We start from the raw sequence: 27,949 nt of genomic DNA on the forward strand, positions 1-27,949 counted from the left end.
GGTGCAGCTCTCACTTCCGTGCAGCAATATAAAACTAGAACCAGGAGCTGATTATTTTAACCAGATATGTTCTAAGATGAGGGGCAAACCACTGAAAGCATTATGAATACAAAGTCTGTAACGGAGAGATGGAAATGGCAGTTGACACCTGACCTGCTGTTTTATTACAGCCGAATCAGAAAAACATATCAGCCAATCGTGTTGTTGCTTTCACACAAGTGCAGAGCTGACAGACGGTTTCACCTGATTTGGTGAGACTGCCGTTAGTCATTTAAAAGGCATGAAAGAGGAGGTTATTATGCTAATGCGTAGGATTACCAGGAAAGGTGAGGTTATTCAAACACCAGACTTTTAACTCACATTTGTTAAAGTGCTCTGGTGGGATTCCGGATTGAGCCACAAGAGCAGTAGTTGTTGGAAACTCCAAAGTTACATTAACAGTAACATTTTAAGCATTTTGTCATTTCTTTTTAGATCAGATTGTTCTGTACATGCAGTTTCTTACGTACCTCCAACCATTCAAAGTGAAGTTATGGCTCTCTCCAATCAATTAGATAGGGGCACGGTGTTGTTCATCCAAAATAGCTGCCAAGTGGCAAGACTTGCCTCAGAGGCCTTTGGTTAGCTTAGCATTAAGAATGTAAGCAGTGACGGAAATGGCTAACTTGGCTCTGTCCAAAGGTTAACACAACAGCAGCCTTCCAGTAACTTAAGAGCTCACCAAATAATATTTTATATGATGTGGCTTCTCAAAAAGTTGCCTGGCATTGTGCGTGCAAGACATAACACATAACAACTTGTGAAACTACATCTTGTTGTTTTACTACTGTTTATGCATAGATCAAGGAAAGCAAATAAAATTTGGACAGATCCACGCTTCGAGACATCATGTGAAACCAAGCCAACCAACTCCCAGCTACAGCTTCAAACGTGAGAGTAGTATTGATCACCTCATCTAACTCTTTGTGAGACACATCGATCTTTTCATCAAACTCTTGACAAGAAAGTTGAAGAACTTTTCTTTAAAGTTAAAGTACATTTCTTTCTCACATGCTGGAATAGTTCACCCTTCTATGTGTGGGATGATGACATTGAAGACACAGCTGGATGAAAGGATTTAAACCGAATTGTATGACAGCCAAGCCAGTTCTGAACCTCTACATGATCAAAAAGTCCTCACGTCTGGCCAGCACTGTACATACTGATAAGCAGGTAGTCAGCATATGCATTTCCATGTTTTCTACGTGAACCTTTTCATACATATGATGAGCTAAACTGAATCCTCATATCTATCAAAGCTGACAAAAAATACTCTGAGCCACTGTGCTTTCTGGAAATCACATCACCGACACACCACGGTCTCCTCATTTCCCACGCCTCGAGGGATAGCCTTGTGAAACCAACACAGACTTAATTTTCACCCCTCACAGGGTTTCTGCAGCCCTTCATCTCCTCTGTCCACACATTACGTATGTGTGATAGAAGCGTGTGCATTCCACAGCTCAGCTCTACATCTACCAAAGCGGTGGCGGTTTGAGGAGACGCTGCTATTATGAACATTCGGGTGGTAGGTGTGCGGGGTTGTGTGGTTTGGAGTATTGAGTTTATAAAGAGCCACGTAAATAAATGTCAATTGGAAAGTCAGTCAAACAGTTTGGAGAGAATGCTACGGCCCCTGCAGATCTCTGGGCTGTGTTAATATTGTCAGCACTGTGGCTGATTGAGGAGAAGAAGAGATGGAGCCCAGCTTGTGGGCAGCCACCCGGATCATATTAGTGGCGGAGTGTACCCAGAATCAATTTCAACATGCTTTTTACTCTCTACAACCACAGCTGCCTGAATGCTTCCATGCGCGCAAATAATACGTGCCACGGCAAGCGTGTGGTCAATCATGATCTATGAACCAATCTGAATACTTAATAGAGTCATGTTGGGTAATTAATTACATCGATTAATCTCTGTATATTAATCAATTAATGGTTATACTTCCTTTAGATTGTATTTTTCTGAAAGTACAACCATGATCGTTTCTGCTTGCTGAGTGTGTTCCTTCAGACAATTCAAACAGTGCTGTTAACCAGATCGTGGGACTGTCACAGTTCTTTTGAGATGTGTACTGTTTAAAGTAATGAATAGGTCATTATATCAGTGGTTATGAGCTCAGTTGGGGAGGTGCATAATGGATGGCGAATGGGACTACAGAGGCAATAGCTTTACATGTAGCTGCGGTGTGCAATAGCTTGTTTGTCTATTTGCATATCCTTTACAAAACACACAACTCCAAACAGCTGAAGTGCTCCTTGAGCTGGCGCTCCAGACGAAGACCTTTGTCTGTTTGTTGGAACTCCTCGATCACTACTCATCAAACGGAAACTCTTCCGACGGGTTTGTCTGAACACCAGGCACATACCACTGCAAAGACAATCTGCAGTCATTTGTTCTAGTGTTTCACTGTGAAGTCTATGGTCTCAAATTCAGTGCTCGATGAGATGCACTTAGTGATTTACATGTATGCCTTTGTGTGTTGCAGCTGATGTGCCTGTTTGCAGGTGTGCGTGAGTATTCTTGTCAGCAGAGGCGATTTTTCAGTTTTCCTCCTCCCACGGAGATGTAACCATATTTTGGCTCCCTCCCAGTGACAGCTTGTGGGAATGCACATTGTAATAAAGCAATTTCCTGTATGCAAATGTCCTGTTTACACGTCCCTGCTCCAGTCATTGTCACTTGACAGATTGCTTGAATATGAGGAGAGCAGCTATACGATGAAAAATGAGAATAGTAAGACTTCAATAAAAAAAAAATCTATTGTGCCCGCTCTCGGCTCTAGACATCCTTGAAACTGATGTCACAGGGAAGATCCGGAGTTTCACACGGCCGCACGCACACAACACATACAAATTACAAAACGATCAAGGCCACTATTCACAACAGCCCGATGACACTCGCTGATGGAGGAAGCAGTGGAGAAGCTCCTCCTTGATATAACGAGGAAGAATAATAGCGAGTGGAGGGATGAGGTATTGGGCTGTAAGAGGGGTGTAAGTGAGAATTAGTGAGGAAGAAAGGGAGAGAGAAAAGAGAGGGACGGCATGACAGAAGAGTATTGAAAGCGTCGAGACAGAATGGTCTCAGGCCCCAGTGTGATGGATTTGCCACTGCCGCAAGATCCACCTGACTGTCTGTCTCTAGCAGTGAGGATGATGGGATGTTCTGAAAGTGCTCGAGCACACCTGCAGAGCCAATTCACAGCCTCTGATTCACTACTGCCACTCTGTACCGGCTAAATGCAAGTCTTTTCACACAACGGGGTTATGCACTCCCTCCATGGTGCAATCATACCAATCAGCATTTCCTTCTTTAAAGCACACTTATGAACTACTGCTAAGCCCCGTTGGATAGAACATTTGGATTCACTCCCTGACATGAGTGTCGAGTCTACAATCACAGCACCAGTAATTATGTTATCTTTGAGTCCCTCCATGTGGAATATCTGAAAAAAAAGAGCTGTTGTTTTCATACGGAATACGACTGAAGCTTTGAACAAGCCTGTGAGCTGAAAGATCGCAGCAGGTGTAGGCGAGCATGGTGTCAGGAAACAAAGCAAAACCCGCCTGCCGCGGTCCACACATCGAGTGGGAATGTCACTTTATTTTGCCATTTGGTCTATAATGGCATTAGCATCCTCTCGACCCCACACATACACAAAGAGCGGTGATAAAGGTGGCCCTGACCCCAGACGTCAAAGAGCAGCGAGACACCGCGACGAGGAAGAGCACTTGGGCTGCCATCCCAACGTGTGCCGTGGTAGCCGTCTGGAACGACCCCACATTCAATTCAAGGCTGACCTCTGGCTCCCTCATTAGCAACTCATTGCATGGTGGTAAATAATAGTTTTCCTCCTAATAATGTTGCTCGCACAAAAACTTTTCTGATTACGTTTCATGACAAGCGCAGAGCCTGTTGTTTGGTTTCCACTCTGCTCCCAGTCATGGAGAGATGCAGAGCGTTTATCCACTGACAGCACTTGTAAATGGCGAGAGTGATAACTGGAGAACAACGGCTCCAGATTCTCATCTCGGAGCGCTAATATGATGAGACGGGTGCTGGGTGCACGGGGGGCAGGCGGTATAATTAAGGTCTCTCCCCAGAATGTAATCTTTCAGGGAAGAGGCTGGGCGGGGAGCGGGACAGATGACGGGAGCACAGGGAGAACAAAACACTCTCCATCTGGGAGCAGCGAGATGAAGGCCTGAGAGCCGGTATTCCGTTGGGGAGGTGGGGAGGGAAAAGTGAGGTAAAAGGGAGGTAATGCTAGGCTGCCGAAGCCAGCCAGCCTCTTTCAGCTCCCCAGCTATTAAACTCAATCCTCCGTGGAGCCCCCATCAGAGCTGGTGACTGCTCCTGGCCCCCAAAAAAGATGATGGCGTGAAAGGGGGGAGGAAATTGAAAGAGAGACAGAAATGCGAGTGGGAGCGGAAGATAATGGATGTTTGTTTATTTCACATACAGAATTGAGGAGCAGTAGCCAAGGACAATCAGTGGTTGCTATGCATCCCTGAATTTTTTAGTTCTCGCTCTCCCTAGGACTGTTATTACAGTCAATCAAATTTGGCATTAAAGTCTCATCAGAATATCAACAATTATGTAAAATATCAGCCTGCTGGTTCACTGACAAGACGTCTAACTATTCCAATCCTATTAAGGCAATCCACAGAGAACCTGACACTTGTTTTACCAACTGTCTGCATAAATTCTCGCCATTAATTTCCCAAATGGCCACGTGGGTGCATTGAATTTGCTTACATCTAAAAAGGTGTCACCCAAGCCTGACAGGTCCTTATACTACTGCTTCCAGGAGCAAGATATCTTTTACTGCAGATGTTTCTGAGGGTACACAAGATAGAAGGCTGCCTAGGTCTACACAGGTGGTCATTGGGTAGGTGGTGATATTTTTAGTTATAGATTTCTAAAAGGAGAGCTTGGAAGACCACACATTAATCCATTAGCTAGTTCCAACTCAGACCAGCAAAGGCCAACACATGAAACGTCACAATACATAATTAGTTACATGCAGACCAGTTAATTGGAATTAAACACACATACCTTGGAACATGACAGACATTTTCTTCTTGTAGATGGCAAAGTCAGTCTCGAGGAAGACACAGAAAATGACCCGTATGTTCTGTACGGAAAGAAAAAACAGGCGGAAGAGGAATAAGTGTACAGGCTCACTGCAAAAAAAAAAAGGAAAAGTATCTCTGGTGAATTACATGACAGGAAAACTAACTGGACACATTTAGATCCGACGACAGTCATCTGTATCAGCAAGAGACAATCACAGCCATTGAGAAATCTAATTAGTTACCCTCACAATCAAGACCACCCAGAGTAAACCCTCAGACAGCTTTTAGAGGATATTACAGCACATTACATCAGAATAATCATTATTGAGCGGGTGGATTGGTTAGGGCAGAGCAATCCGCCTCAGTATCACACAAAGTGCAGCGACATGATGTTGCAACATTTAAGATGAGCAATAGAGAATGTTTTCAGAAGAACTGAACACTTCAAGAGAAAATGGCAAACAAATGATGTTACTTTACTATTCAGGATTATAAAGCAATGATTACTTATTATTACATAATGTCAATACTTTTAATATTAAAAAGAAAGAAACAAATAGTGAAACTGAAACCCTTATTTTAACTATTTGATTGAGATTCGCAAGATGCGAACAACACAATAATCTTTCTATTTCTTACCCTGGATCTTTAGGTTTATAACTTTGTAGTTGTGTAACAGAAAGTTGAGTAAATTACAACGATGGAACAGTTAAGTGATCGACATGAACTATAGCATGTTATCTGTGAATCCCAGATATGACAGACTTGGAGGTGACAAGAAATTCACTTCTGAATAATGTTTGTAAAGAAAATCTATGTGCTGTATGCAACAGCTGCTAAGAAAGGTCTGCTACAGTGTGTTTGTGGAAAAGGTCTATAAAATGAAGTTAAACCTAAACCTCTTCACACAACAACACTTTCAAAGCTAAAGAACTTTCTAATCACTTTGGATGACCTGGCTTTTTGTATTTGCTCCCGATGCTCTCAGAGCCCCTGAACACCACCGTGCATCCTTATACTTTTGCCCAAGCTCAGAGGAACCATGTGTGCATTATTAGGAAGTGGTGGCTTCACAGTCTGAAATGATGTTGCATTCTTGGCATTATATTGTTGGTAGAGATATCCATCATTTAATGTGCTTGCGATATACACAAATTTGGCTTAGGTTCGGTGTTGATGCAGCACAGCAATGGCTGCCATACGATGATGATAAAGAGCTGAAATTTACTGACAGCTTATAAACACCTCCCTCCAGTATTACCAAAAGGAACAGATTAGAAAGCAGACACTTTGAACAAATTCACTGGCTCTTAGTCTTGACAAGGACTTTATAATGACAAATTATTACACATTATTTAACTTCTAGCATATTTGAGTTATTTTATCTCTGTTCGTTGGCTCAGAAGAAAATCTGACAACCATTTTGTTTTCACTCTAGGGGAAAATAAATCCTGACTACTTGAATGATTTTGGCCCCAACACAGAAGTGGATGATAAAGTTGAAGATCATTATGGTTCTCTGGTACTTTCAGTATCCCAGACATACGACATAAACCAGCCAGCCAGAACATTAAAACCACTGACAAGTGAAATGAAAAACAAAGATCATGTCATTACAGTGCAATGTTCTGCTGGGAGGCCTTGGCTCCTGGCACCCATGTGGATGCCACTTGAATGAATGAATCAACCAACCAACCAAACACTGTTGTAGACCAAGTACACCTGCTCATGGCAACAGCACTCCATGATGGCAGCTGTCCCTCATTAGAACAATGCGTCCTGACACACCACATAGACAGCTCGGGAATGATGTGAGAAACGTGACAGAGCTGAAGGTCTTGACTTGGCCTCTAAGGTCCCCAGATCCCAATCCAGTCGAGCATCTGTGGGATGCTTTGGATGAAGCCCATCAGTGGCATCTACATGAATGCCAGGGTGCAAGGTTTCCCTGGAAGAACATTTGACTGCAAAGACACGATCATCCGTATTCACCTCACCTGTCAGTGGTTTAAATGTTTTGGCTGATAGGTGTATAGTACATGTAAATAATGTACAGGCATTTTACCTATTTAATTAACAGATTTAGGAAGAAACCATTGTCTTTTTTTCAGCTCTGCAAGTTCTAGTTCCTACAGTAAAGAGCAGATCTATACTTGGTTTGTAAACACTGACATCAAGCTATGTGCACATACTGTATACTAATCAGAAAAGCTTTTGAAAGCTTTTCTGATGTGTATAAAAATGTCAAACGCAGAGCTGTCAAAAGACTGCAGAGAAAGAGGTCACCTCTTTCACTTTCACCCTTCCCCAGCGCAGTCTCAGATTTGCAGGCATCAGTCACAGTCACAGAGATGCATTACGCACCAGGCAGCAGATAATCGCTTGACTGAATAATGGCAATTTTACACAACAGCCGTAATGGTGGCTATCCACCCCCTATCCTCCACCTTGCAGAATAGTGATGTTATAGTGGAATAAAGGGAGCCCACCAGCTTTAGCCCCATTCCTGGCCCGGCCCAACACAAGGATCAGATTCAAAGAGGCACCCTTCTGGTGCTCATACAGACATATATCTATTAATAGTTTATGATCCGTGCTTTGGAGTAAATGTTAGGCGCTGCATCCAGGATGGTAACATTTTATTTCGCTAGATGTCTTGGGGGAGCTTTGTTCATAAAGTGTAGACTCACTCTCTCAACCCCTCAACCCCGACCGAATATGAAAGAAAGCTTTAAGTCTCCTTTGAAGTCTGGCGCTCGCTGACAAACAGATTGTGTGAAAAGTGATAATGCGCCAAGATAGTGCATACCACTGGGTGGTGGGAGGCCACAGGACAGCAGCTCCCCGGGAATTTCCATTACTCTTTTATGGAGCTCCATTCTAAAACTGACTGCCCACTGTGAAACAGGATGAATCATGAATTCATGCCTTGAAACACACAGAAATGCCAGTGCGTGCACATGTACACAAACACACAGGCGAGTAATGCTGATGTATATTTCTCCTATGTGTGTCTTAAAGGAAAGGGGGAAATATTACTCAGATCTGTTCTAAACCAAACCAAACCAAACCGAAAATCTACAGTAAGTATCCATGTCAGTGTTTCCCAAACTTTTACAGCCCTGTACCTCTTCGGAAACATAGCTCCAGCTACGCACCCTTCTTCGAGAGGACACACATAACCCTGCAATGTTTGGCTGAATTTCTGAAAGTCCTAAATCGTTTTTTCCACACACAGTCTGTACTTGTTTTCTGTTTTCATGCTTGTCAGAGCTGAGAACCCACTCTCACATAAGTACACGGTGGCAGAGGGCACCTAAGCCTTGATAGCGCGACTGGCCTGTGCAGGGTACACTGTGCACAGTCCCCCTATCGAGAAATCTAGCAGAGACTTCTGAATTAATTCAATCTTCATGGATCCACTTGTTGGGACATCAATGAGGCTCTCCTCTTCAGATGCTGGTAAGGCAGCAGGCACAACAGAAAAAGGATATTGAATCTGACTGTCCATCTTTTCTGTTACAAGTACCTCCATCGTTGTTTAGCCAGCTCACTGAGGCGGGTTGTTATGTGGTGTTCGACACTGTCTGTCACACCAGGTTGATTTGCACACAAAAAGTAATGCAACAAAGGAGAGGGCACTGTTGTTCATGCAGTCTAAACTAGAGGTCCAGCTTATCATAGTCTCAGTTTTATCCTGTATATTGAAATGTGGAGAGAGCTCCAGAGTCCACTCCACAGAAACTCTATGATGCTTATCTTTCAACTCAGAGAAACAACTGTCTAAACATTTACAGGTAGTAGTCAGGTACTTGGGTGGGGCTGATGTCAACCGTTTATATCAACTATGTGCTGGGTTTGATACAGTGACTGACAGGAGCCTCACCAGTCTAGTCACAATGTGTTGCTGATCTGATTGGTTGTAGGTCTATCCGTTTCCGTAGATCTGTTGGTCCATCAAGGCTCAGGAAAATCGGATTAGACTGTCAAACTAGGCGCTCCTGATCAAAAGTATGACTTCAAATTTACAGCCCATTTCAGTCGGTCGGAAACACATTTTATTGTACTGTTTAGCTGTAATATGAGATCATTTGTGACCAGGCCACTGTAGTTTCCCATCATGAAACAGACCAAACATTGCCCCAACGTGCATGTGTTGGTAGGAGCAGTTGGTGTGTTTTTGGATGGCCGATTAACTCTTTTTGAATATATATTCATTTTGTCGGGCAGAGACTGGAGTTCTTTGGCAGTAATTATTTCGCTGAACACTAAAGGGTAGACATGAGTGTGTTTTCAACAATGCAACAAAGCTATTCAAACTAATTAAGACTGAGTGTCTATTTACATGTCAGTTTGAAAATGTAGTTGGACTGCATGACTTTGAAACTGCACCCCTAAGTCCCCTCATACATTCCAGTTTAAAAAACAGTGATCCTGTAGACTCCTCCACGGCTCCCTCTCTGTCAGTCTCTTTGTGTACTTTCTCTCACAGCATGTCCACATTCTGCAGAAGGCTGGGTAAAGTTCTTTTATACTACAGATCAGAAACACATTGTATGGTCTATGACAGATAGCAACCAGACCAGGTTGCCAAGTAAAAAAACAGAGATTCCAGTGTGGAACATTGACATTCTGTCAGCGTCCGAATGAACACAGTTGGCCATGGTTTCTTAACATTATGAAGAAGAATGAAACAACAAAGAAGGTGATCTGCGACTTTTTCTTTGTAAAAATAAATTCCTGCCAGTCTGTGCTTAAAACAGTTTGTTCTTTCAAAGTCAACCACAGGCTGCTTATCTCCTCCATGCACACATACAGTACTGAATAGTCATAGAAGAAGAATCCATGAATAGTTGGAGAGCATTTCTTGAATAGTAGCCTGAAGCAAAATCACAAGTGCCAGTTTTTAATTGTACACATTTTAAAACACATGGTTTGGGAGCATGTTGATTAATGAAGAAATGCAAAATCACTATCTTTCACATCTACTATATGCAGATATCTTTTGGGATGATGAAATATACAAAACAAAAGACGATACACAAATTGGCATGTATATATTATAATGGTGCCACAGGGGGAAAAACAAACAAACAACATAGTCTTTCAGTCAATTAAGGTGAAAATGAGCAAGATCTAAATGAGCACTGGAGCAAAAATATATTACTAAATACTTTATTACCCTAGATTTTAGATTTTGGAGAAAAGGCCCAATATTTTGGTCAGAGGCTGTGAGGTGTGTGTGTGTATGTATGTTGACCATTCTTCCAAAAGCGCATTGGTGAGGTCACACACTGATGTTGGTCGAGAAGGCCTGGCTCTCAGTCTCCGCTCTAATTCATCCCAAAGGTGTTCTATCGGGTTCAGGTCAGGACTCTGTGCAGGCCAGTCAAGTTCATCCACACCAGACTCTGTCATCCACGTCTTTATGGACCTTGCTTTGTGCACTGGTGCACAGTCATGTTGGAAGAGGAAGGGGCCCGCTCCAAACTGTTCCCACAAGGTTGGGAGCATGGAATTGTCCAAAATGTTTTGGTATCCTGAAGCATTCAATGTTCCTTTCACTGGAACTAAGGGGCCAAGCCCAGCTCCTGAAAAACAACCCCATACCATAATTCCTCCTCCACCAAATTTCACAGTTGGCACAATGCAATCTGAAATGTACCGTTCTCCTGGCAACCTCCAAACCCAGACTCGTCCATCAGATTGCCAGATGGAAAAGCGTGATTCATCACTCCAGAGAACGCGTCTCCACTGCTCTAGAGGCCAGTGACGGCGTGCTTTACACCATTGCATCCGACGCCTTGCATTGCACTTGGTGATGTGTGGCTTGGCTGCAGCTGCTCGGCCATGGAAACCCATTCCATGAAGCTCTCTGCGTACTGTACTTGGGCTAATCTGAAGGTCACATGAAGTTTGTAGCTCTCTAGCAATTGACTGTGCAGAAAGTCGGCGACCTCTTTGCACTATGCGCTTCAGCATCCGCTGACCCCTCTCCGTCACTTTACGTGGCCTACCACTTCGTGGCTGAGTTGCTGTTGTTCCCAAACGCTTCCATTTTGTTATAATAGAGCTGACAGTTGACTGTGGAATATTTAGGAGCGAGGAAATTTCACGACTGGATTTGTTGCACAAGTGGCATCCTATGACAGTTCCACGCTGGAATTCACTGAGCTCCTGAGAGCGGCCCATTCTTTCACAAATGTCTTGTTTCACAGTCTGCATGCCTGAGTGCTTGAATTTATACACCTGGGGTGTGTGTGTTGCAGTTTGCACCCCGCAGCCGCCAAGGTTGAAAAAGTTAATGGAAGACTAATTAGAAAGCTGGGATCACGGCATGCTAGTCTGCCTAGTCATTACTCATCCCTGATTGGAGGGCCTTTGCCAAAGGGTGAGCACAATATGATTGGGTCCCCTGGTTACATATGGCTGGGATGGTCCTCTTGACAGGAATATGTTCTGCACACTAAGGTGCGAGACTCTGCGGAGCTGTACTTAGTGAAGAAAAAGCCAAATTGGGGAATAGCTAAGTATTCGGTGAACTCTGAACAAACAGTGCCTTTCCACGAAAAAGGACATCAAAAACATCAACCATGTAGAAACAGAATTTTCTGACATTCGTTTAATTAAGTAAAAATCAAAGTGATTTTTTGAAATATTGCCAATCAGTTATTCCATCCCTCACGAGTCCTGGAATAAAAAAGTATACACTTGAGAGAAAGTTGAGCAACTCGGCTGAATTTCAACAGAGCTGCAAGGGACGTTTTTAAACTTTCCATTGCACCCTGAAGACATTAATTTAAGGTGCAGACATTATTCGTCAACGTCAGCGCTTAAATAATGACTGATGCAGGCTAAAGATCTCATTTCAATTATTTCATTTAAACATTCTGTGGAACACTTTGTTCATCCACCCTAATCAATTCAATACCAATGCCTCTTGGTTGTAATTGACTTCTGAATATATGATCAGATGAGACTAATTAAAATGATAATGCCAGGGGTGCAACCTATGCCTTTGTAGCTCATTTGCATGGCACATGAAATGTAGAGAAACAAGCGGAGTGGTTAGCTCTGTCAGTCTGTAGCAGATACATGAAGCCTCAGTGTTAATGAGTAGCATGAAACTACATAAACGTGTCCTTTACTCAAATCTCTTGTCTCATGAAATACTGTATGTGATTTTTAATTGGTGTGTCTGTGGCTCATCATTCTGGTGCAGGACTCACCAGGTGCCCCAGACTCCTACTGGCTGGCTAACAGATGAGCTGTCATAGCTGGCCACCCATGCCCATAATTACATTGGGGGCACTGCCAGCAGAACCTGACGTGCAGGCACAACGCACGCACTTTTGCTACTTGCATTTCCTTCTTGATTCTGTCACAAACAATAATAGGGACAGGTTGCCCTAGCATGTCTGCTCCAGCTGGAGCCCAAACCCAGGGGAGATCTGTGTCTATGTGTCCTGTGCTGCCTCGTTACGGAGGCACCGGCTCATACACGATCCTGAATGGCTGCTTCCAGATGGACAGCAGCGACAGGAGAGTGATATTTAGTATTAACACTGGCTGAAATTATTCATTCATTTGCTTTACTTGCTTATGGTGAAGGACGTAGTAAGTAAACACCAGCATGCATTTGACCGGAGGGAACCTGGACGGCATCATAGTGGCTTGGCACTACATAAGCATCATACGCTCACACATACACATGTCCAGTTTTGTTTATGATTTATTCATCCCTGACATGACATATGAGTGTTGCATGTGTGATCATGCACTGATAGTACATGTCATTGTTCATGAGATTGAATAATTCCAGCAAATTATTGCTGAGCCAGAAATATCTCCCCATAAAACACAGCCTTCGAGCACCATCATCAAAGCCATAATCAGGCAGCACTTTGTTGTCAGCAGCGCAGGATTGGATAGAGGGTTCACTTTGAGGCAGGTGGACCATATCCAGGCCTTATTACTGATGTAATTACACACACCTGCGTCCCCCTCACCACTGGTACACAAAGGCTGCAGGTTGGAAAAGCACAGAAAACTCAGCTTGGAAAATGACAGGCATCTATAGTCAGAGCTGTGTAAACACTCAAACACACACAAACATTTACAAGTCACAGATCACACTGCCATGACGGCACAACCCCTCAGTCCACTATGCTGCTTAAAACCTGACCCAAGACATCCGTCGTGTCCACCGGCTGTAGGGATTAAGCTGGTGGCAGAGCTGACAGCGGCAGCAAGTGACTGGCACTGGCAGCGCGGGTGAAGCTGTGAGCAGCTCCTCCGTTTGACTTTGATTGACCCTGTCTGCCGAGAGAGCTGCAGCTCCACCTGCAGCAAGCTGGTGAATTATCATTTCAAAGAAGTGCCCAGAAAAGGTTATCCCTTTGAACAAAACGCCTCCATCCATACATCAAAAGAGAGGCCTGACATCGGGCTTTGAGGAGGCATGGTTACGACCAAAGCCTGGAAGAAAGTGCTGAGCTAAAACTCTTACTTTCCCAAAGCCGGTAGACATTAGATGCTCACTATATCATGATAAGGGCAATAGGGTAGTCAATGGAGTCAGCTTAATATTGCTAACAGATGACAGATTTTTGTAAATGCTTATGTACACAATTATGCATGAGTGCTCAGAACAGTGTGACTAAATAGAAGTGATAACAGTCTGGTAAGCTGCCTGGTGATTTCATCAGTGTAAAACATCACCATGCTGCTTCTGAGGCTGTATGCAGTGCAGATTATAAAGCATTCTGACAGGAAAATGCTGCCTTGCTAGATTGGGAAAAATCCATGAGATAATATATCAGCAATTTGTATGTTAATTCAACAAATGCTGTGTGCGCCTTACATTTTTTACACATTAGAGCTGAACAAATAGTTTCTACTGTATTATTCAGGCGTCATTGCTGCATGGCATAGTGGACAAAAATTGGAGTACAGCATGCTTGAGGCATCTAGCATTTTAGCTCACATTTTCTAAAATTGTTCACTCAAAGTGAAAGAGACAGCATTTGACTTTCACAGGCTTTGAGCCGTTCCTGCCAGCTCCCACTGCCGGCAGCAGAGGCACTGTGCTATCTGATTTGAAAAAAAAAAAAAAAAAGAAAAAGACAGACAAGGTTTCAGCAGGAAAAATGCACAATTCATCCCTTGTATTTCATTTTATATCATTTTCATATTTAATCTTTCTGAAAGAGGGGGCCAACCTCTATGGATTTTGAAATCTCTACTAAATTTTGCCAACAAGGAGCCCCAGACACAGCTGCCGAATCTATTCTAAAGTGGCTGTTTTACCTCTGCAAAGCTGTTCCACCAGAGTCAAGGAAAATGTCAATAACCTCCCACAGGAACAGTAGCTGACATCAACTAAATGTTTGGTAGTACATAACCAGTGACAGTAATGAAAATCTTTCCTCACCAACAAGAGGACTTGTGAGTACCTGAGAGGAGCTCTGAGGGGAATGTCAGCATCACCAATGCCTTCTGAGATTCGAGGTTCATCACACTACAGCATCTTTCTGGCATGTGACCAATGGTGTGCTAGACTCCACTGACAAATTTGTCAATTAATATGGATGGTCATATAATTATAATGATGGAATACATGCATTGAGTCATTGGGGAGTGGTGTGCGCGTGAAGGATTGGGCCATTTTCTAATCAGAAGGATGAGAGGTAGTGCAGCTGCGGACGAGGTCAGAGGGGAATGATGAAGGAAGGACTAATATGAGGGCTGTATCTATGATCCATGGCTGCATTGGTAATGATCTGACCTCTGGACAGCCCAATGGCCTACAACAACCTCTGCTGATGAGGCAGGGTATGTGTGTGTATGTGAATGTGAAGGGAAGGTTCCTGTGTTATCTTGTTCAAACATACAAGAAATGTATATGGTCCAAACTTAGTGTTAGGCTTAAAAAAGGGCAATATAGCACCGTCCTTCAGGCTCAGAGTCAGATATACTAATGAATGTCTTCTGTGAGTATTTTAAAAGCAAGTTGAATGCTGAGCTTAATTAACTCATCTTTCAACAGCTCAGTTCATAGATGCCTGTAGAAGGGAAGGAAAATCCTTGAAAAAGATGACGAATAGCAGAAATAGCAGCAAAGATCCTGTAGACATTTTTTTATGGTCAAATAAAATTAAGCAATCTATCAATCAAGAACTCATTCCAAGGTAATGAAAACACAATGATTCTTATTCCCAGGTGATTATACAGTAATAAACATAGAATTATTAATATTATGTTCCCTTTCTGCCAATAGATCCCTCTAAATCCTTCACACTGGAGAGCCAGTGTGTCTATTGCCATTAATGAACATGTATGCCTATCCCAGTTTAGCCCAAACTAAATTTAAACTGTTGTTGAACCATTTGGATTACAGGCATGATTTTCGGATCATTTGAAAGGTTACAATCTGATTTTTTTTTTTTTTTGCCAAAGAGTCAGCTGTGCTTCTGACATTGATCTGTAAGAGTTTAAACAGGCTGAAAGAACTGGCAATTTTACTTGTCTGAATTTTTCAATGCAAAAATGAGCCTGCCGATGACTTGTAACTGCCCCTAGCTGGTCAGCCGGAAAACACAATGGGTCCACATTATGAAGCCTTGCACGGAGCAAGTTCAAATTTATTAACAATGTCACTGAAAATGGACACTGAACACTGGACATTTTTTTTTCAGGAAATATCCAGGCACCTGACAAAAATGTATGACCTGAAATTGCCCCTGCTTTTCAGGAGAATTAAACCCATTATCGTTCTCTCTTTCCTTATTTACACATATGAAAGTCAAAAAACCAAATGCTTAGGTGGAAAGAAAAGCTAATCAAAGAACAAAATTCATAAAACCACTTTAAGGACTGATAATAAAAATGACAAAAATGATGTATTTCTTGGTTTGAAATCATATTGGCTAACTGATGCATCAGTGTGGCTTAACCTTAAAATAGTTTCCATGAACCAAAAGGCAAGAATCTAAGTTTTCTAATGACATCATGAGTGTTCAGTGAAACTGAGGCATTAACATAATCACTCAGCGTTTTGTTTAAAGAAAAGAAGAACCTGCTAAAATATCAAACAGATCCAGTACCTGAGCTATGCTGAAATCCACTAGTACTAGTGGTGTGCATGTGTGCCCTCATGAACTTGCTGGTAGATCTTAAATTAAAGCAATATGAGGAATCCCCTCATCGAGACATTGCACCACTTTGCTACAGTTTGTGAAAAACTTCACAGGGCGCATAAACTGTCAGAAGGACACAAAGTTCAATTTCACACTGAGTTCTACAAACTTAAATATGTGTCTCCAAAATAAATTATAATCATAGAAAAAGTGTTATCTGAAGCTCTGAAGTTTTGTGCTTGCTAGGATCAATCTTTCTCTGCACAAGTTCATTCCTCCTGTTGAGCTCCTTTAAAGCAACGACTGGCCTTTGAGGCCTTTGCTGTGTGCCCGATTCCATATTGACCACCAATAGGCAGTATTACATGTCAAGTTGAAGGATTGGTGCTTTGTGCGGATGTGTCAGGCTTTGTGTCTGCTCATCTGCTCTCTAGGATCACGCAGGGGTTATCCTGCTCGGTTGTCAAGTCCACTAATATTTTCATTTTTCCTGTTTCTATTTAGTCAATACCTGCTCAGGTCTCTGGGAGGAGGCCAATAAGAGCCAACTCAGCCCTCGCTGACAGAGGCTGGTGTGTGCAGCCAGGTATAGACATCCTCTAAGCTGAAGCCGTTACGCCCAGCTCGTGTTGATGAAGTCATTACACAATGTGTTTCTCGACAGATTGAAACGGTTTTCACACAACAAGGGCAAACCCCTTTAGGTCCAGCAGGAGAGACTGTATAGGGAAAACACTTCCAGACAAATGAAATCCATTGATGTGCACTAAAGAAAATAAAACAATACAAATGTCTCTTTTCTTCTTCTCAGATAAATCATTTTTCAGTCTTCCCCTCGAGTGTATGCAGGATTTGAAGAAGTCAATGTGTGTCTCTGAGTGCTCCTCTGGCGCATCGGGCTTCTCCTTTTCAGCTGCATGTTTGCCCTGTCTGAGCCTGACTGGTTCTGAGGGGGTTTCCTGGGAGGAAATATGTGGTGTGATCCAGCCAGGTCCTCTCCAGTTCAAGTATAGCACGGAAAGCTGCCAGATGAATGGGAATCCAATCACAGCTCCCTATGGATAAAATTGCCTGAACTGCATACAGGCCAGGATCCGGAGAGGCACGGAGGGGGCACCGGTGGCCTGTAATTTATCTACAAAAGATGTCCACGTTTCTTCCGCAAAAAATGCATGTGCTGAAGTTTCGTCTTGTGAATTCTTATTAACAATGCTCTCCTGTCTTGTAACCCAGCCAGTACTTGAACATGATAATGCAGATGAGTGGAAGAGTGTGTGGGCTGTAGTATTCCTGGAGTACTCCGCTACACGGAAATGCTAATAACTTTGCCTGTTCTCTAAAGGTTTAACCCACATGTGGTGTTTTTTTTTTTACCCTTTTTTTTAAAAATTTTCCTGTGGAGGTTAATGCCAGAAGGTCAGGAGGAACACTCATTAGAAAGTACTTTGCTTCGAATGCACTTTCTGCCAGTGGAGGCTATTACCTCTGTTACATTTACAGCAGAGACCTGCAAGATGCCAAGACAATGTTCGCGTTGAGATATTAATGTTTTTTTTCCCTTTTCTTCTTGCTCATCCACTGTCTGCATTAGAGCTGGCACCAAACCCTCGTTGAAAAGGTTCGTTAAAGCCCCCCCCCCTTTTTTTTATTTCAAATCAACAGCGACACAACGAGCTGAGGAGTGCTCATTATCTCAAGTTTAGAGATGGCCTTATTTTTTTTTCCATCTGCCATTTGCCACCCATATAGAGAGAGAAGCACACACAAAATCTAAACCCTCTCATTATATTCCTAAAGCCACTCTGTGATGAGAGGAAAAGTTACTGCAGGGTTTAAGTGTCTTTTGGTGTCTCACAAAGCAATAAAATGGATAAAGAAATATCCCCAAAATTAAAGAAAAGCATAAGTGGACGCGTGTTACAATGAGAAGGTGATCCTTTTCACATTAAAATGCCACGATAGCCTCTGTGAGGGTCACGGCAGATTTACACACTGCTGAATAGGACGCAGGATGAGCGTAATGGCAGGAAATAAAAAACAGAAAAACCGATCCTGAGAGCGATACCATATGGCTGTGTGGGCGACATCAAACGGGAAAAGCGGGCCTCAAAGCAGAGGTGCTGTTTGACATAACTTACAAAGTGGAATGAAGATCTGATCTGGACTCTGTCAGACGAGTAAAACAAATTTACAGCCTCTCGTTCACGCGAGTCGTAGAGAGTGTTGGGGCTATTCATTCACAGTGACAGGACGGCAGAAGGTAAAATGCTTTTTCGAGGGGCCACAGGACTAGGATTACCATGGCAGTAGGGAAAAAAGTTAAAACATTACACGCCACGTAAATCATTAAGAAAATTGAGACAACAGTACGTTTGCTCGAGACCATTTCACGTTATAATGTGAAGGCAGAAAGAACAATGACAGAAGCCGAAGTACGGACAGGCACTGATGTCGATGTTGCAACTGGGTTGTAAGTGAAACACAGTTCTCACAGAGAGTACCCAAATCAGAGCCTCTGAATGCAGTGATTAAGATAAACTTGTCTGGTTCTGATTTCCTTTGTGTTGCTGTAACTGGCAGCAGTAAGCTGATAGGAGATGCCTGAAGGTGTTTGCTGTTGAAATGGGAGGCTGATTCGATATTGTACATGGAAGTGGCTCATGAGGTTTGTAGCAGGTTAATCAACTAAAGGAGAGATAAACCATGGAGATTTGCGTAAATGAGTGTCACCCACTGTAGTCTGTACTCGTCTTTGATGGCGAACAGCTGTGTAACAGTAGATCTAGTCATTCAAAGGCCCAGTTACGGGCTGTTAAATTGTCATGAAATAATGGTTACCTTTACAGCTGGACTCAACACGCACATCTCACATCTGGATATCTGGAGTCCATGAAATAAAGAGTCCAGTGTACACATGAAATCTGATATAGCCTTTAACAGATTGCTCGGGGCAGATTCTCTCTGATAATATACATTTCTTATGTCATTTTTGCTTTGTGTATCCTACAGGATCTTTCTGTGACAACACTGCTGTCCACATTACCCGACTCCTGCTTGATTTACGCGCGAAAGCTTAATCGTGTTTACATACGTGCTATTAAATGTAATTTGGAGATGCTTGTCAGGTTGATGTGACCAAATGTGTCACTGGCAGCCTCCAGATCAACTATCGTCTCATCCACAATCGGATTAGCTGCGTCTTCGCTCCATCCCAAAAATAATCTGATTACCCTCTCTGGTGTTGATGCAAGGTGCAACGAGGATCAGAAATCGTGCATGGGGAATATCAGAGAATCAGGATTAGGGTTTGTAGTAGGAGGAAGAAGACTTCTAATTAGCAAAGCCCTGCAATTCGAGCAGTTTTGTTATATGCTGAGAGGAGACCAGAGTGTTGTCATGATGAATTCCGAAATCGTTATAAAAGCTCACAAAAAGCTCTTGGTTTGACTAATGGGAACAAAACACCTGACGAACGACATGACTTCCAATTTTAGAGTTTGACACAAAGTTGGGTCTAAAAAAATAACAATTTACGATTAAAAGCCAAACGAAGACAAGATTTTGTCATCATCTACAGTCTAGCACAGTCCTATCTAGTGCAGTGAGGGACTGTGGAGAAAGCTAACTCTCCCCAGCCTCCCCTGATTTGTATGATTTCTCTCAGAGACGCTGTAATATGTCTATATTAATGTCAGTGTCTTCATGCATGTCTGCCGTGCTGCACCTCGGGATAAAGCTGCATGCTACCACCCCACAGGCCACAGAAGAAACAAGGAGGGATCCCTTTAAGGACCTTAGAGCGCATCGATGCTTGAGACATGATTCAGTCTGACTGATCAGAGAGCTCATAAGAGTAGAGTGTTACTAAAATAGACAGCACTGTGCTTTTCAAACAGCAACACACAATGAAAAAAAAAGCATTCAAAAGCTCCCTTGAGTAACAATAAAATTGCCAAAGTGGGTCTAATTAGCATGATTAGTGGAAGAAAGCACTGTGCTCAACTCTTGAATATGAATCAAACCGTGTCACTTGTTGGCAGATCAGATAAAATCATCTACATGAACTATAGTGCGGCGAGGTGCTTTTATTGGAAAGCAGTGACCAAATTAGCACAGCGTGCTGAGGTAGTCTGTGTCGCGCATGATGGACGGTCACGGCGCACAGCTCCAAAGACTTTTTCCAGCTCCCGAACTCTCCACCAGCTTTCTACAACCACCCCAAGGAAGTCTCCAATCAATACAGTATCTGTTTCGCTCTGGCTGTCGCTTAGAAAATCAATGACCTCCCCGTTTCGAGCACTGTTTTCTGCACCGTCTCTTGTAAGCTTCCTTAAACCTGACTGGAACCGAAGCAAGTGCTGGTTATCTCCCAGCCTTGTACCTCTGTGACTATCCACAAGGGATGGGTGACACTTTGTTAATGCGACAACCGTGTAACACTAGGGACAGAGTGCTTCTGTAATTAATAATGCTAATCCAACATCGCTTTATATGTGCACTTAGAAAAAGACAAACAAGGATAAGTAGGAGAAGAAAACACACTGCAGAAAGGTGATGATGGACGAGCAGGCCCACTAAGTGACTAATACCAGGGGATAAGAGAGAGTATTTCCCCCCTGTTGTTAATACTTTAATAAACAAGGACATCCACTATTTTGAAAGTAATATATCCAGTCTAGGTACTAATTAATGTTCCTGATAAATTCGGACCGTTAAAGATGTGTCGAGGGACTAATTAGATCAGTGGAAGAGGAGTCGCTAAGCATGCAGTCATATCACATGGGACTGTGGAGGGAGAGCACCCACTTTGTCATGTGGCGGGGACCCAGCCGGCTCAGTCTTAAGGAAATCCTCCCTGCTCCATCAACGGGGAACCACAGGCTAATATAATACCATGAGATCCACAAGTAATGACTGATGGATAAATCAGTGGTACAATAATGAAATGTGATTAGTCATTAGGTGGCAAATGGGCACTTAAGAACAGTGTCTGAGCTGTAGAGGAGAGTAGTGATGGGGCCTTAAAGGGAGAGGCAAAACATTGAGGTGGTGGTGTGTTGGGACAGATCAGCTCCCAGTAAGCCTGTCTCAACCACACCTCTAACCAGGTCCAGGTGGACACCCTCGCTCTCTGCTCACGCTGCCAGATCATCAGAAGTGGGTCATCATGGAATCAGAGAGGGAAAAAAACCCCTCTCAAACAGATACAGAATCTACTGCAATCGACAAGTACCTCTAAAATGTATCTTTAAAGTCTTAACATATGCCATATAGCCATCTCTATGGGAGGAGACGAACATGGAGGAGTAAAGCCCACACTGACCTTGTGACCTCTGGAAGCGCACTCCTATATTGCTATTCTGCATGCCTATGCTCTGACCTTTTCAAATCCCTCTTTAAAGGTTGCGTGTTCCCGTGTCTGTGGGGTACGCAGGCTCTGCAGGAGCAGCCGGCTGAGTGAACGCACCCAAGCTCTCCACGGAGTGACCTACAAAGCCATTGTATTGAAAGAACCGTATTTATCACCGCTCTCCACACCAATCTGCTCTACCTGCTGCACGGAGAACATAACCCTTCCTCAAACTCAAGTGCTCCTCCACTCAGTGCTTTGAAAAGCCTTTTAGGCACGACTGGCTGGTGGGATCTCTGAGAGGGAAGCCTATCGCTTGGCTGCTTTGAGAGGTGAAAATGGTATTCAGGAGCCACTGAAAGTTTAATCAGTCTGTGATATGTCTACACTGGGCAGTTTGAAACCCAGTGATAAGTGCAAGCCAAGACTGATCACTGATTGCACTGGAGCCGTGCCAGACTTTTTTTTTTGTAAAAATCTGCATTCGGAATCATTTCTCTCTTAAATTCATAAATGTCTCTACAACTAACACGCAGAAGGCCTGAGAATGAAGGGTTAACCTGATGGTCAGGAACATGACCTTTCAATCTGTAGTTTTTTCATCTTTTCAGATAACGACCGGCAGCTGTCAGGATGGCAGATGATGACAGTCTTTGGATTGACATGCACTCTAACAGAAGGTTGTAGAGCACAGGGGCAACAGTGAATTGTTAACCACATAGGCTAGAATGATCTATTCTGACACGTGTAGTAATCATCTCTATTGCCAGACCCCGGCACGGTATCCTGGTGTGCTGTGAACAAACACGGTTTTCTGCCAATTTTGGATCCAATGCAACAGAGCCTCAGTGTCCATGCTCTACATAACCCACTTCAAAATGAGTAGCATGTTCATATACCTAAATTAAACAGTTAAGACTGAAAATATTAGCTGTCTTTTAAGATACAGTTGACCAGATATCATCTGAGGCAACTCTTGATTTAGCAACAAAACAAACCAATTAGATGGAAACACTCTGTGACCAACAGTAAAAAGCCCAAGGCAAACAGAGCCACAAGTTCCCCATAATTCCTGCAATAATCTAATTAAGATACTTACTGGAACCATGGCAAGCTAATTAGAGGGCTACGACACATTTGTACTCTAAACACTCGAGCGCTTTATCTCGCTGGTAAAATGGAATTATTTCCACAACTGCATCCCAAGTCTTATCCTTTCTCCCCTGGAATGGTTTTGTTTTGCTTGTCCCTATCTCATCTGCTCATCTCCACTCCAATCTTATTGTTAATTCTTCCAAGGCAGACGCACAATGCAATTCCGTTTTAATGATTAAAAATAGAGGTTTCTAGAAAACATAAGTAGGTTAAATAAACAGTGGAAGTCAGGCGGGCATAAAATCACGGCAACATGGCTCTGTATCAGATATTTTTAGCTCAGAGTAACACTGGTGTGCTGCGATACTGTTCTCTCCACAGGGATATAGCTGTGGCTCTGTTCTGACATACAGAGTATCAGTGTCCTACTGTCTGTGCGACCCAAACATACAGGCACATGTTGACGGTGGTACGCACGCAGCGGTAACATGCTGTCCTGTGACCAAATCTTTAATTCATGTGCCGCGTCTGAGCCGGGTCCTCGGTTTGTTTTGGCCGACGGCTGGCTGTCTGATGGAAAGTTGGAGGGGTGGGGGTGTTGATATGGAGGTGTGAGATGGCTGGGTGGGGTTAGGTGCATTTACAAATCGAGGCAGGATGTGAGAATTTCAAATAGAGATTTCCCATTCCTGCTTTGCGGTGCCCGCATGTAGGAGGGGTCAACAGCCAGCTTTGCTGTCGCAGCCCATGCTGCGAGCACAGGAAGAGAGTGGGTCAGTCTTTTATCACCAAGGCATACTGAAAAGCAGCTGAGAAAAGATCACAGCAGCACGGGGGGAACGCAGACCCGAGAGGTATATCTCTCCTGCTTTCACCTCCTCAGATAAGAGCCTGACAGCACTTTCATTTCTTCCACTTGCTTATTTCTTATGATTGAGCTTTAATGGGTTTTGTGGATAACATCCCTTTGTTTTTCACGGTATTTTTTCCTAATTAAGATTTGGTCTGACATGTTGAAGTCCTCTTGTTTTTGTAGCACCAGCCTGCAGCAAAATGAAATTGAGCTTCTTATGAGCAGGAGGGTAACCATCAGGAAGGAATTTAGTTTCTTGTTGATCTTTAAAAGTACAAACACAACGTCTCATTTCTTCCTCAGTGCTGCTCACAAGAGATTCAAAAATCCTTGTTATTCCTTTAGAATATTCACTTTGAAGAAGTAACACACCACCAAAACATACAATGTTAACAAAGCAGATGAGGTGGTATTTGTAAAACAAATATGAAAAGGATAAATAAAAGGATGTTATTTACAGAAGGCACAGTGAAGGGCTGCAATCTGAACATGGAGGCAGAATGATTAACAGGCCGTATACACCTCAAATGGTAATGCAGATTTACATTTTGCACTTATTGAAATTCATCTTTCCTCGGCCGCATTCCATAATTGACACAGTTTAGTAATCTGTAGCATCTGTATGAATATAAATGAATGACGATACTCTGGATATACTATATATTTCAAATCAGCAGGCACATCTCTCTTTCGGCACGCCCCAATTAAACTTGACATTCTGTATGAGGCAGTGTTGAGCAGTCGGTGGCGTGTGTTTATGAATATGTATTCCTTTTTACGGTGTCAATTAAGCTTCAGATAAACGTCCATGATGTGCTTTTCACAAGCTTAAGTGTAGTCAACTAATTTTAATTAGCTGGTTTATATGACAGGCCAAGATTAAGTGTAAAGAGCTGTGGAGGTCCCATCAGCACATATGTGTGCCTGTGTGCCTTTTCAAGAAACAATAAATCGACTCACATGTTTAACACTTCAGAGTTGTTCAGCCTCTGCGCTTAGTGGATTTGCTCACCAAGATTCCCAAGAAAAAAAAAAACACACACATCTGTAATACATTTCCAAAGTCGATGGCTGATGTGCTTTGGACAGTGTCATTAAAAATTCCCAGGTTATGGCCTGCTATAAAAATGCCCAGCTATCCAGGTGTCAGGAGACATTGACTGGACTCCCAGAGGCTTTGGCGGGGAAAAGAGGATTTGGAAGTTTCTTGAAAAGACAAGAAAACGTGCATGAAAACCTCCTCACCTAAAACTGCAGGAAAGCTTCCAGAATGAGGGATTAGGGTTCCACATCCATCTGTGTGACGGACAGATGAGTACTTAGCAGACAATTATAATCCGTTAAAAGCTAATAAAAGCACCATCGTGCTGTTTCAGCACGAGGTGAGCCAGGCTGGGGCTGATGCTGGCTCTTTCCCTCTGATTGGCTGTCTGCTGGTGCGAGGCAGACATCCTATCTCCTGCCCCAGTCCCCACAAACATCCTCAGGCTTAGAAAGTCAGGGGTCAGACCTGGGAGCACATCAATCACACATCCACCGTGAACCCCGTACGGGTTAATTTGGTAGCTAATTTATCTGAGGGAGCCTCGTATGTGCTTCATATCAGTTTATTTGCCTCATGGATTTAACACAGGTCTTTATTGCTCTGTTGAGGAGAGAGCAACTCCCACGTGCCCGCTTCAACGACTCGCTGCAGTTGGCATGAGATCAAAATGGAACTACTTTTTGATGTTTCTCTACAGTCTGAGTGGAAAATTACTAATAGGCTGAACATCCCTCAATATGGAGAAAAATAAAAAATGAACAACTCTGCCAGTCTAAATTTGGGTATGTGCTTCAGCAGGACAACCTGAGGTGTCATAACTTTGATCGGACTCAAGTACATTAGGGAACTCATTAGTTCGACAGTCTTTCAGAACCAAAACTTCGGCATCCCTGTTAACCAATGAGGAAAACATCTGCGTGGTATCCATCCCTCCAACACTATCCATGGCCTGAACCTAAACCTAACGAACCAGGTTGATTGGTATTCATGACACTCTAATCACACATGGTTTTGACTTCTTATGTTAGGATTTGATATATTGACTGAAGTGGTGTGTTTTGTAATATTAAGTGTGGAGCAACTCCTCATCTGAAATTAATATTTGGTCCAGATAATGTAGTTTTCATGAGTAACATTTGCGTAAAATGTGTGAAAGTTTTCTGCATAAATGCATCTGTGATGAAGGAAGGAGGACTGAAGTTTATCCACTCAAGATTTATAAAAAAGTTACTTCTGACCAACTCTTCTGCAACTTCTTCAACTACAACTACATATATGAAAAGATTATTGTAAAACTGCTAGCTGGTTCAAATGTAGCTGCATGTAATCTGAAAAATTGTCTGAGCAGTGGTGCTGCTCGGTGGCTAAGTTGCATTGTGGGTAATGAGCGTGCCAGGTTTCGAAACGCAGACCACTGTTGTAGCATTGCATTCTTTTTTGCATTCTGCAGCCGTGCAATGCATCCTGGTATTTCGAGAGAGCATAATGTTGAGGTTTAGGTTACTTTATGCAAATCAGGGGTGTCCAGAGACACATTTCAACTCTTTTAACATTATAAGAATAGATTTCCAAACAAGCAGCCATGTTGGTCTGGTTTGGAATCCCACAGCAGACAGCTCATGAGTGACATCCATCCAATCAAGAGTGTTTGCGATGGTGTAGCCTGTCTTGGTCAAGACCTGTAAACACATTTTAATATATAACAATTTGGTGGAGTTCCCCTTTAACATCATCCAATTTGCCCCACCCTCTTCCGGTTTGACCCTTGTGCATTCTGAGTACAGATCCAACTAATAATTTAGCTGGTTGAACAGACAGAGATAGAGATAATGACAAACTTGCTCAACCCTAGTAATATCATGCTCTTTTTAACAGTTAAGGTGAGCAGCAGGTAACAGCAAAAAATACAGTATTTACTGGTCATGTTTATTTATGCGCTGTGGCTCCAGAGCTTTTAGCACATACATTTTGAGGATGCACTGGGAACAAAACTACAAAACACCTCCACAAACATGAATAACATTGAGCGGTGAACGGAAATGAGACATCTTATCGCGACTCTCCAGCGAGGGGAGGTAGGGAGAGGGCTAGAACGAGTCAAAGGTTCAAGATGCATTTAGAGCGTGCCAAATGCAAGTTTGTTTTATTATCAGTTTTTCGTCCGAAGCTATATAAACCTATCACAAATGTTAGGCCTTTATCTGGACTGTTTGGATATACATGTGAGCCCAGTGGATGAAAATATTTATTCTCTTGCTGGCGATGGATAATAGGTTGTACTCTTGAGCCAATGGGCTTTGAGGAGGAGGACAAAGACAGAGATTGGAGATGAATCAGTACTGATGATAACATAAGCTGGATGCAGTGAGTCAGCCTGGGCGCGGGCTTTGTGACCTGTCACACTCAGACATAAACCAGTGACTCCAAAGATTAAGGAGAGATTCTGGCTGTGCCGCTGTTCCGTCGGCCTGTAACTGAAATGTTTTAGCTGTCCTTTAGATCCCTCCTATACGCTACGAATCACAAACCAGTTCCTTGAGAGATTGCCCGCGAGCACAGTCCTTAGAAGTGGATTGTGGGGGAAACCTGATGTAAATATGTGCAGCTGGCAGCTCATGTGGTTTTGTTCATTCAGCTCCACTCGCGAGTAAAAGGTACAGTATGGATTTCTATGAAAATAACTTTGACTTACAGTTTTTCTTTTTTTAAACACGTTAACCTCTCAAAAGTGCATTCACCATATGAAAAACATTTAAATAAGTGCTCTCTATATGAACTCACTGAAGTGCTCTTTGACAAAATGAAGTGGCTGAAATGGTGCAGGGTGTCACCCCGTAAGACTTGAATAATTGCAGCCTATGTATGGGTCGGGTCGCGCTATATCTGACATTAGACTACTTAAAAACTCTGACTGGCACTCTTGACATCACATAATCTGCCAACATTACAAATACTGTAGCGCGTAAAATAAGGCTGATGCAACAGAGAAGAATAACCGCCGTTCTTCACGGAAGCCGAATCCACCGTCTCTCCAGGTTAAAGCAACTGTGCCAATTTGAAAATAACAAATACAGACATGGAGCCTACAGGGACCCCAAAGCTTTTACTGCAAACTGTAACAGCAATAGCAGGGATATCACACAGTTGATAGATACTTCCAAATAAGATATGAGACATGGGTTCTCTTGTGTGTTAACTCATAACCTTTCAATTATATATCCTGATAACATTTCGACTTTTATTGTCGGATGTGATGTTGATAAATGTCACATAAACTGCGAACAACGTAATGCAGCCGCTCGGGCTTTGCTGCAAGAGCAGAACATCCTGTCAACAAGATGAGAT

General features: G+C 42.9%; 1 protein-coding gene across 13 annotated transcripts in view; it reads right to left on the bottom strand.

The window, feature by feature from the left end:
* Positions 1-27,949, bottom strand: part of macrod2 (mono-ADP ribosylhydrolase 2) — a 421,900-nt gene that overhangs the window by 29,307 nt on the left and 364,644 nt on the right. For all 13 annotated transcript variants that reach the window (XM_037122855.1, XM_037122864.1, XM_037122863.1 and 10 more), the window contains exon 9: positions 5,104-5,182. In XM_037122855.1, coding sequence (XP_036978750.1) covers positions 5,104-5,182 — 79 coding nt within the window. The remainder of the gene's footprint in view (positions 1-5,103; positions 5,183-27,949) is intronic.

Source organism: Acanthopagrus latus, chromosome 15 (assembly GCF_904848185.1).
Source record: "Acanthopagrus latus isolate v.2019 chromosome 15, fAcaLat1.1, whole genome shotgun sequence".
NCBI classification, from domain to species: Eukaryota; Metazoa; Chordata; class Actinopteri; order Spariformes; family Sparidae; genus Acanthopagrus; species Acanthopagrus latus.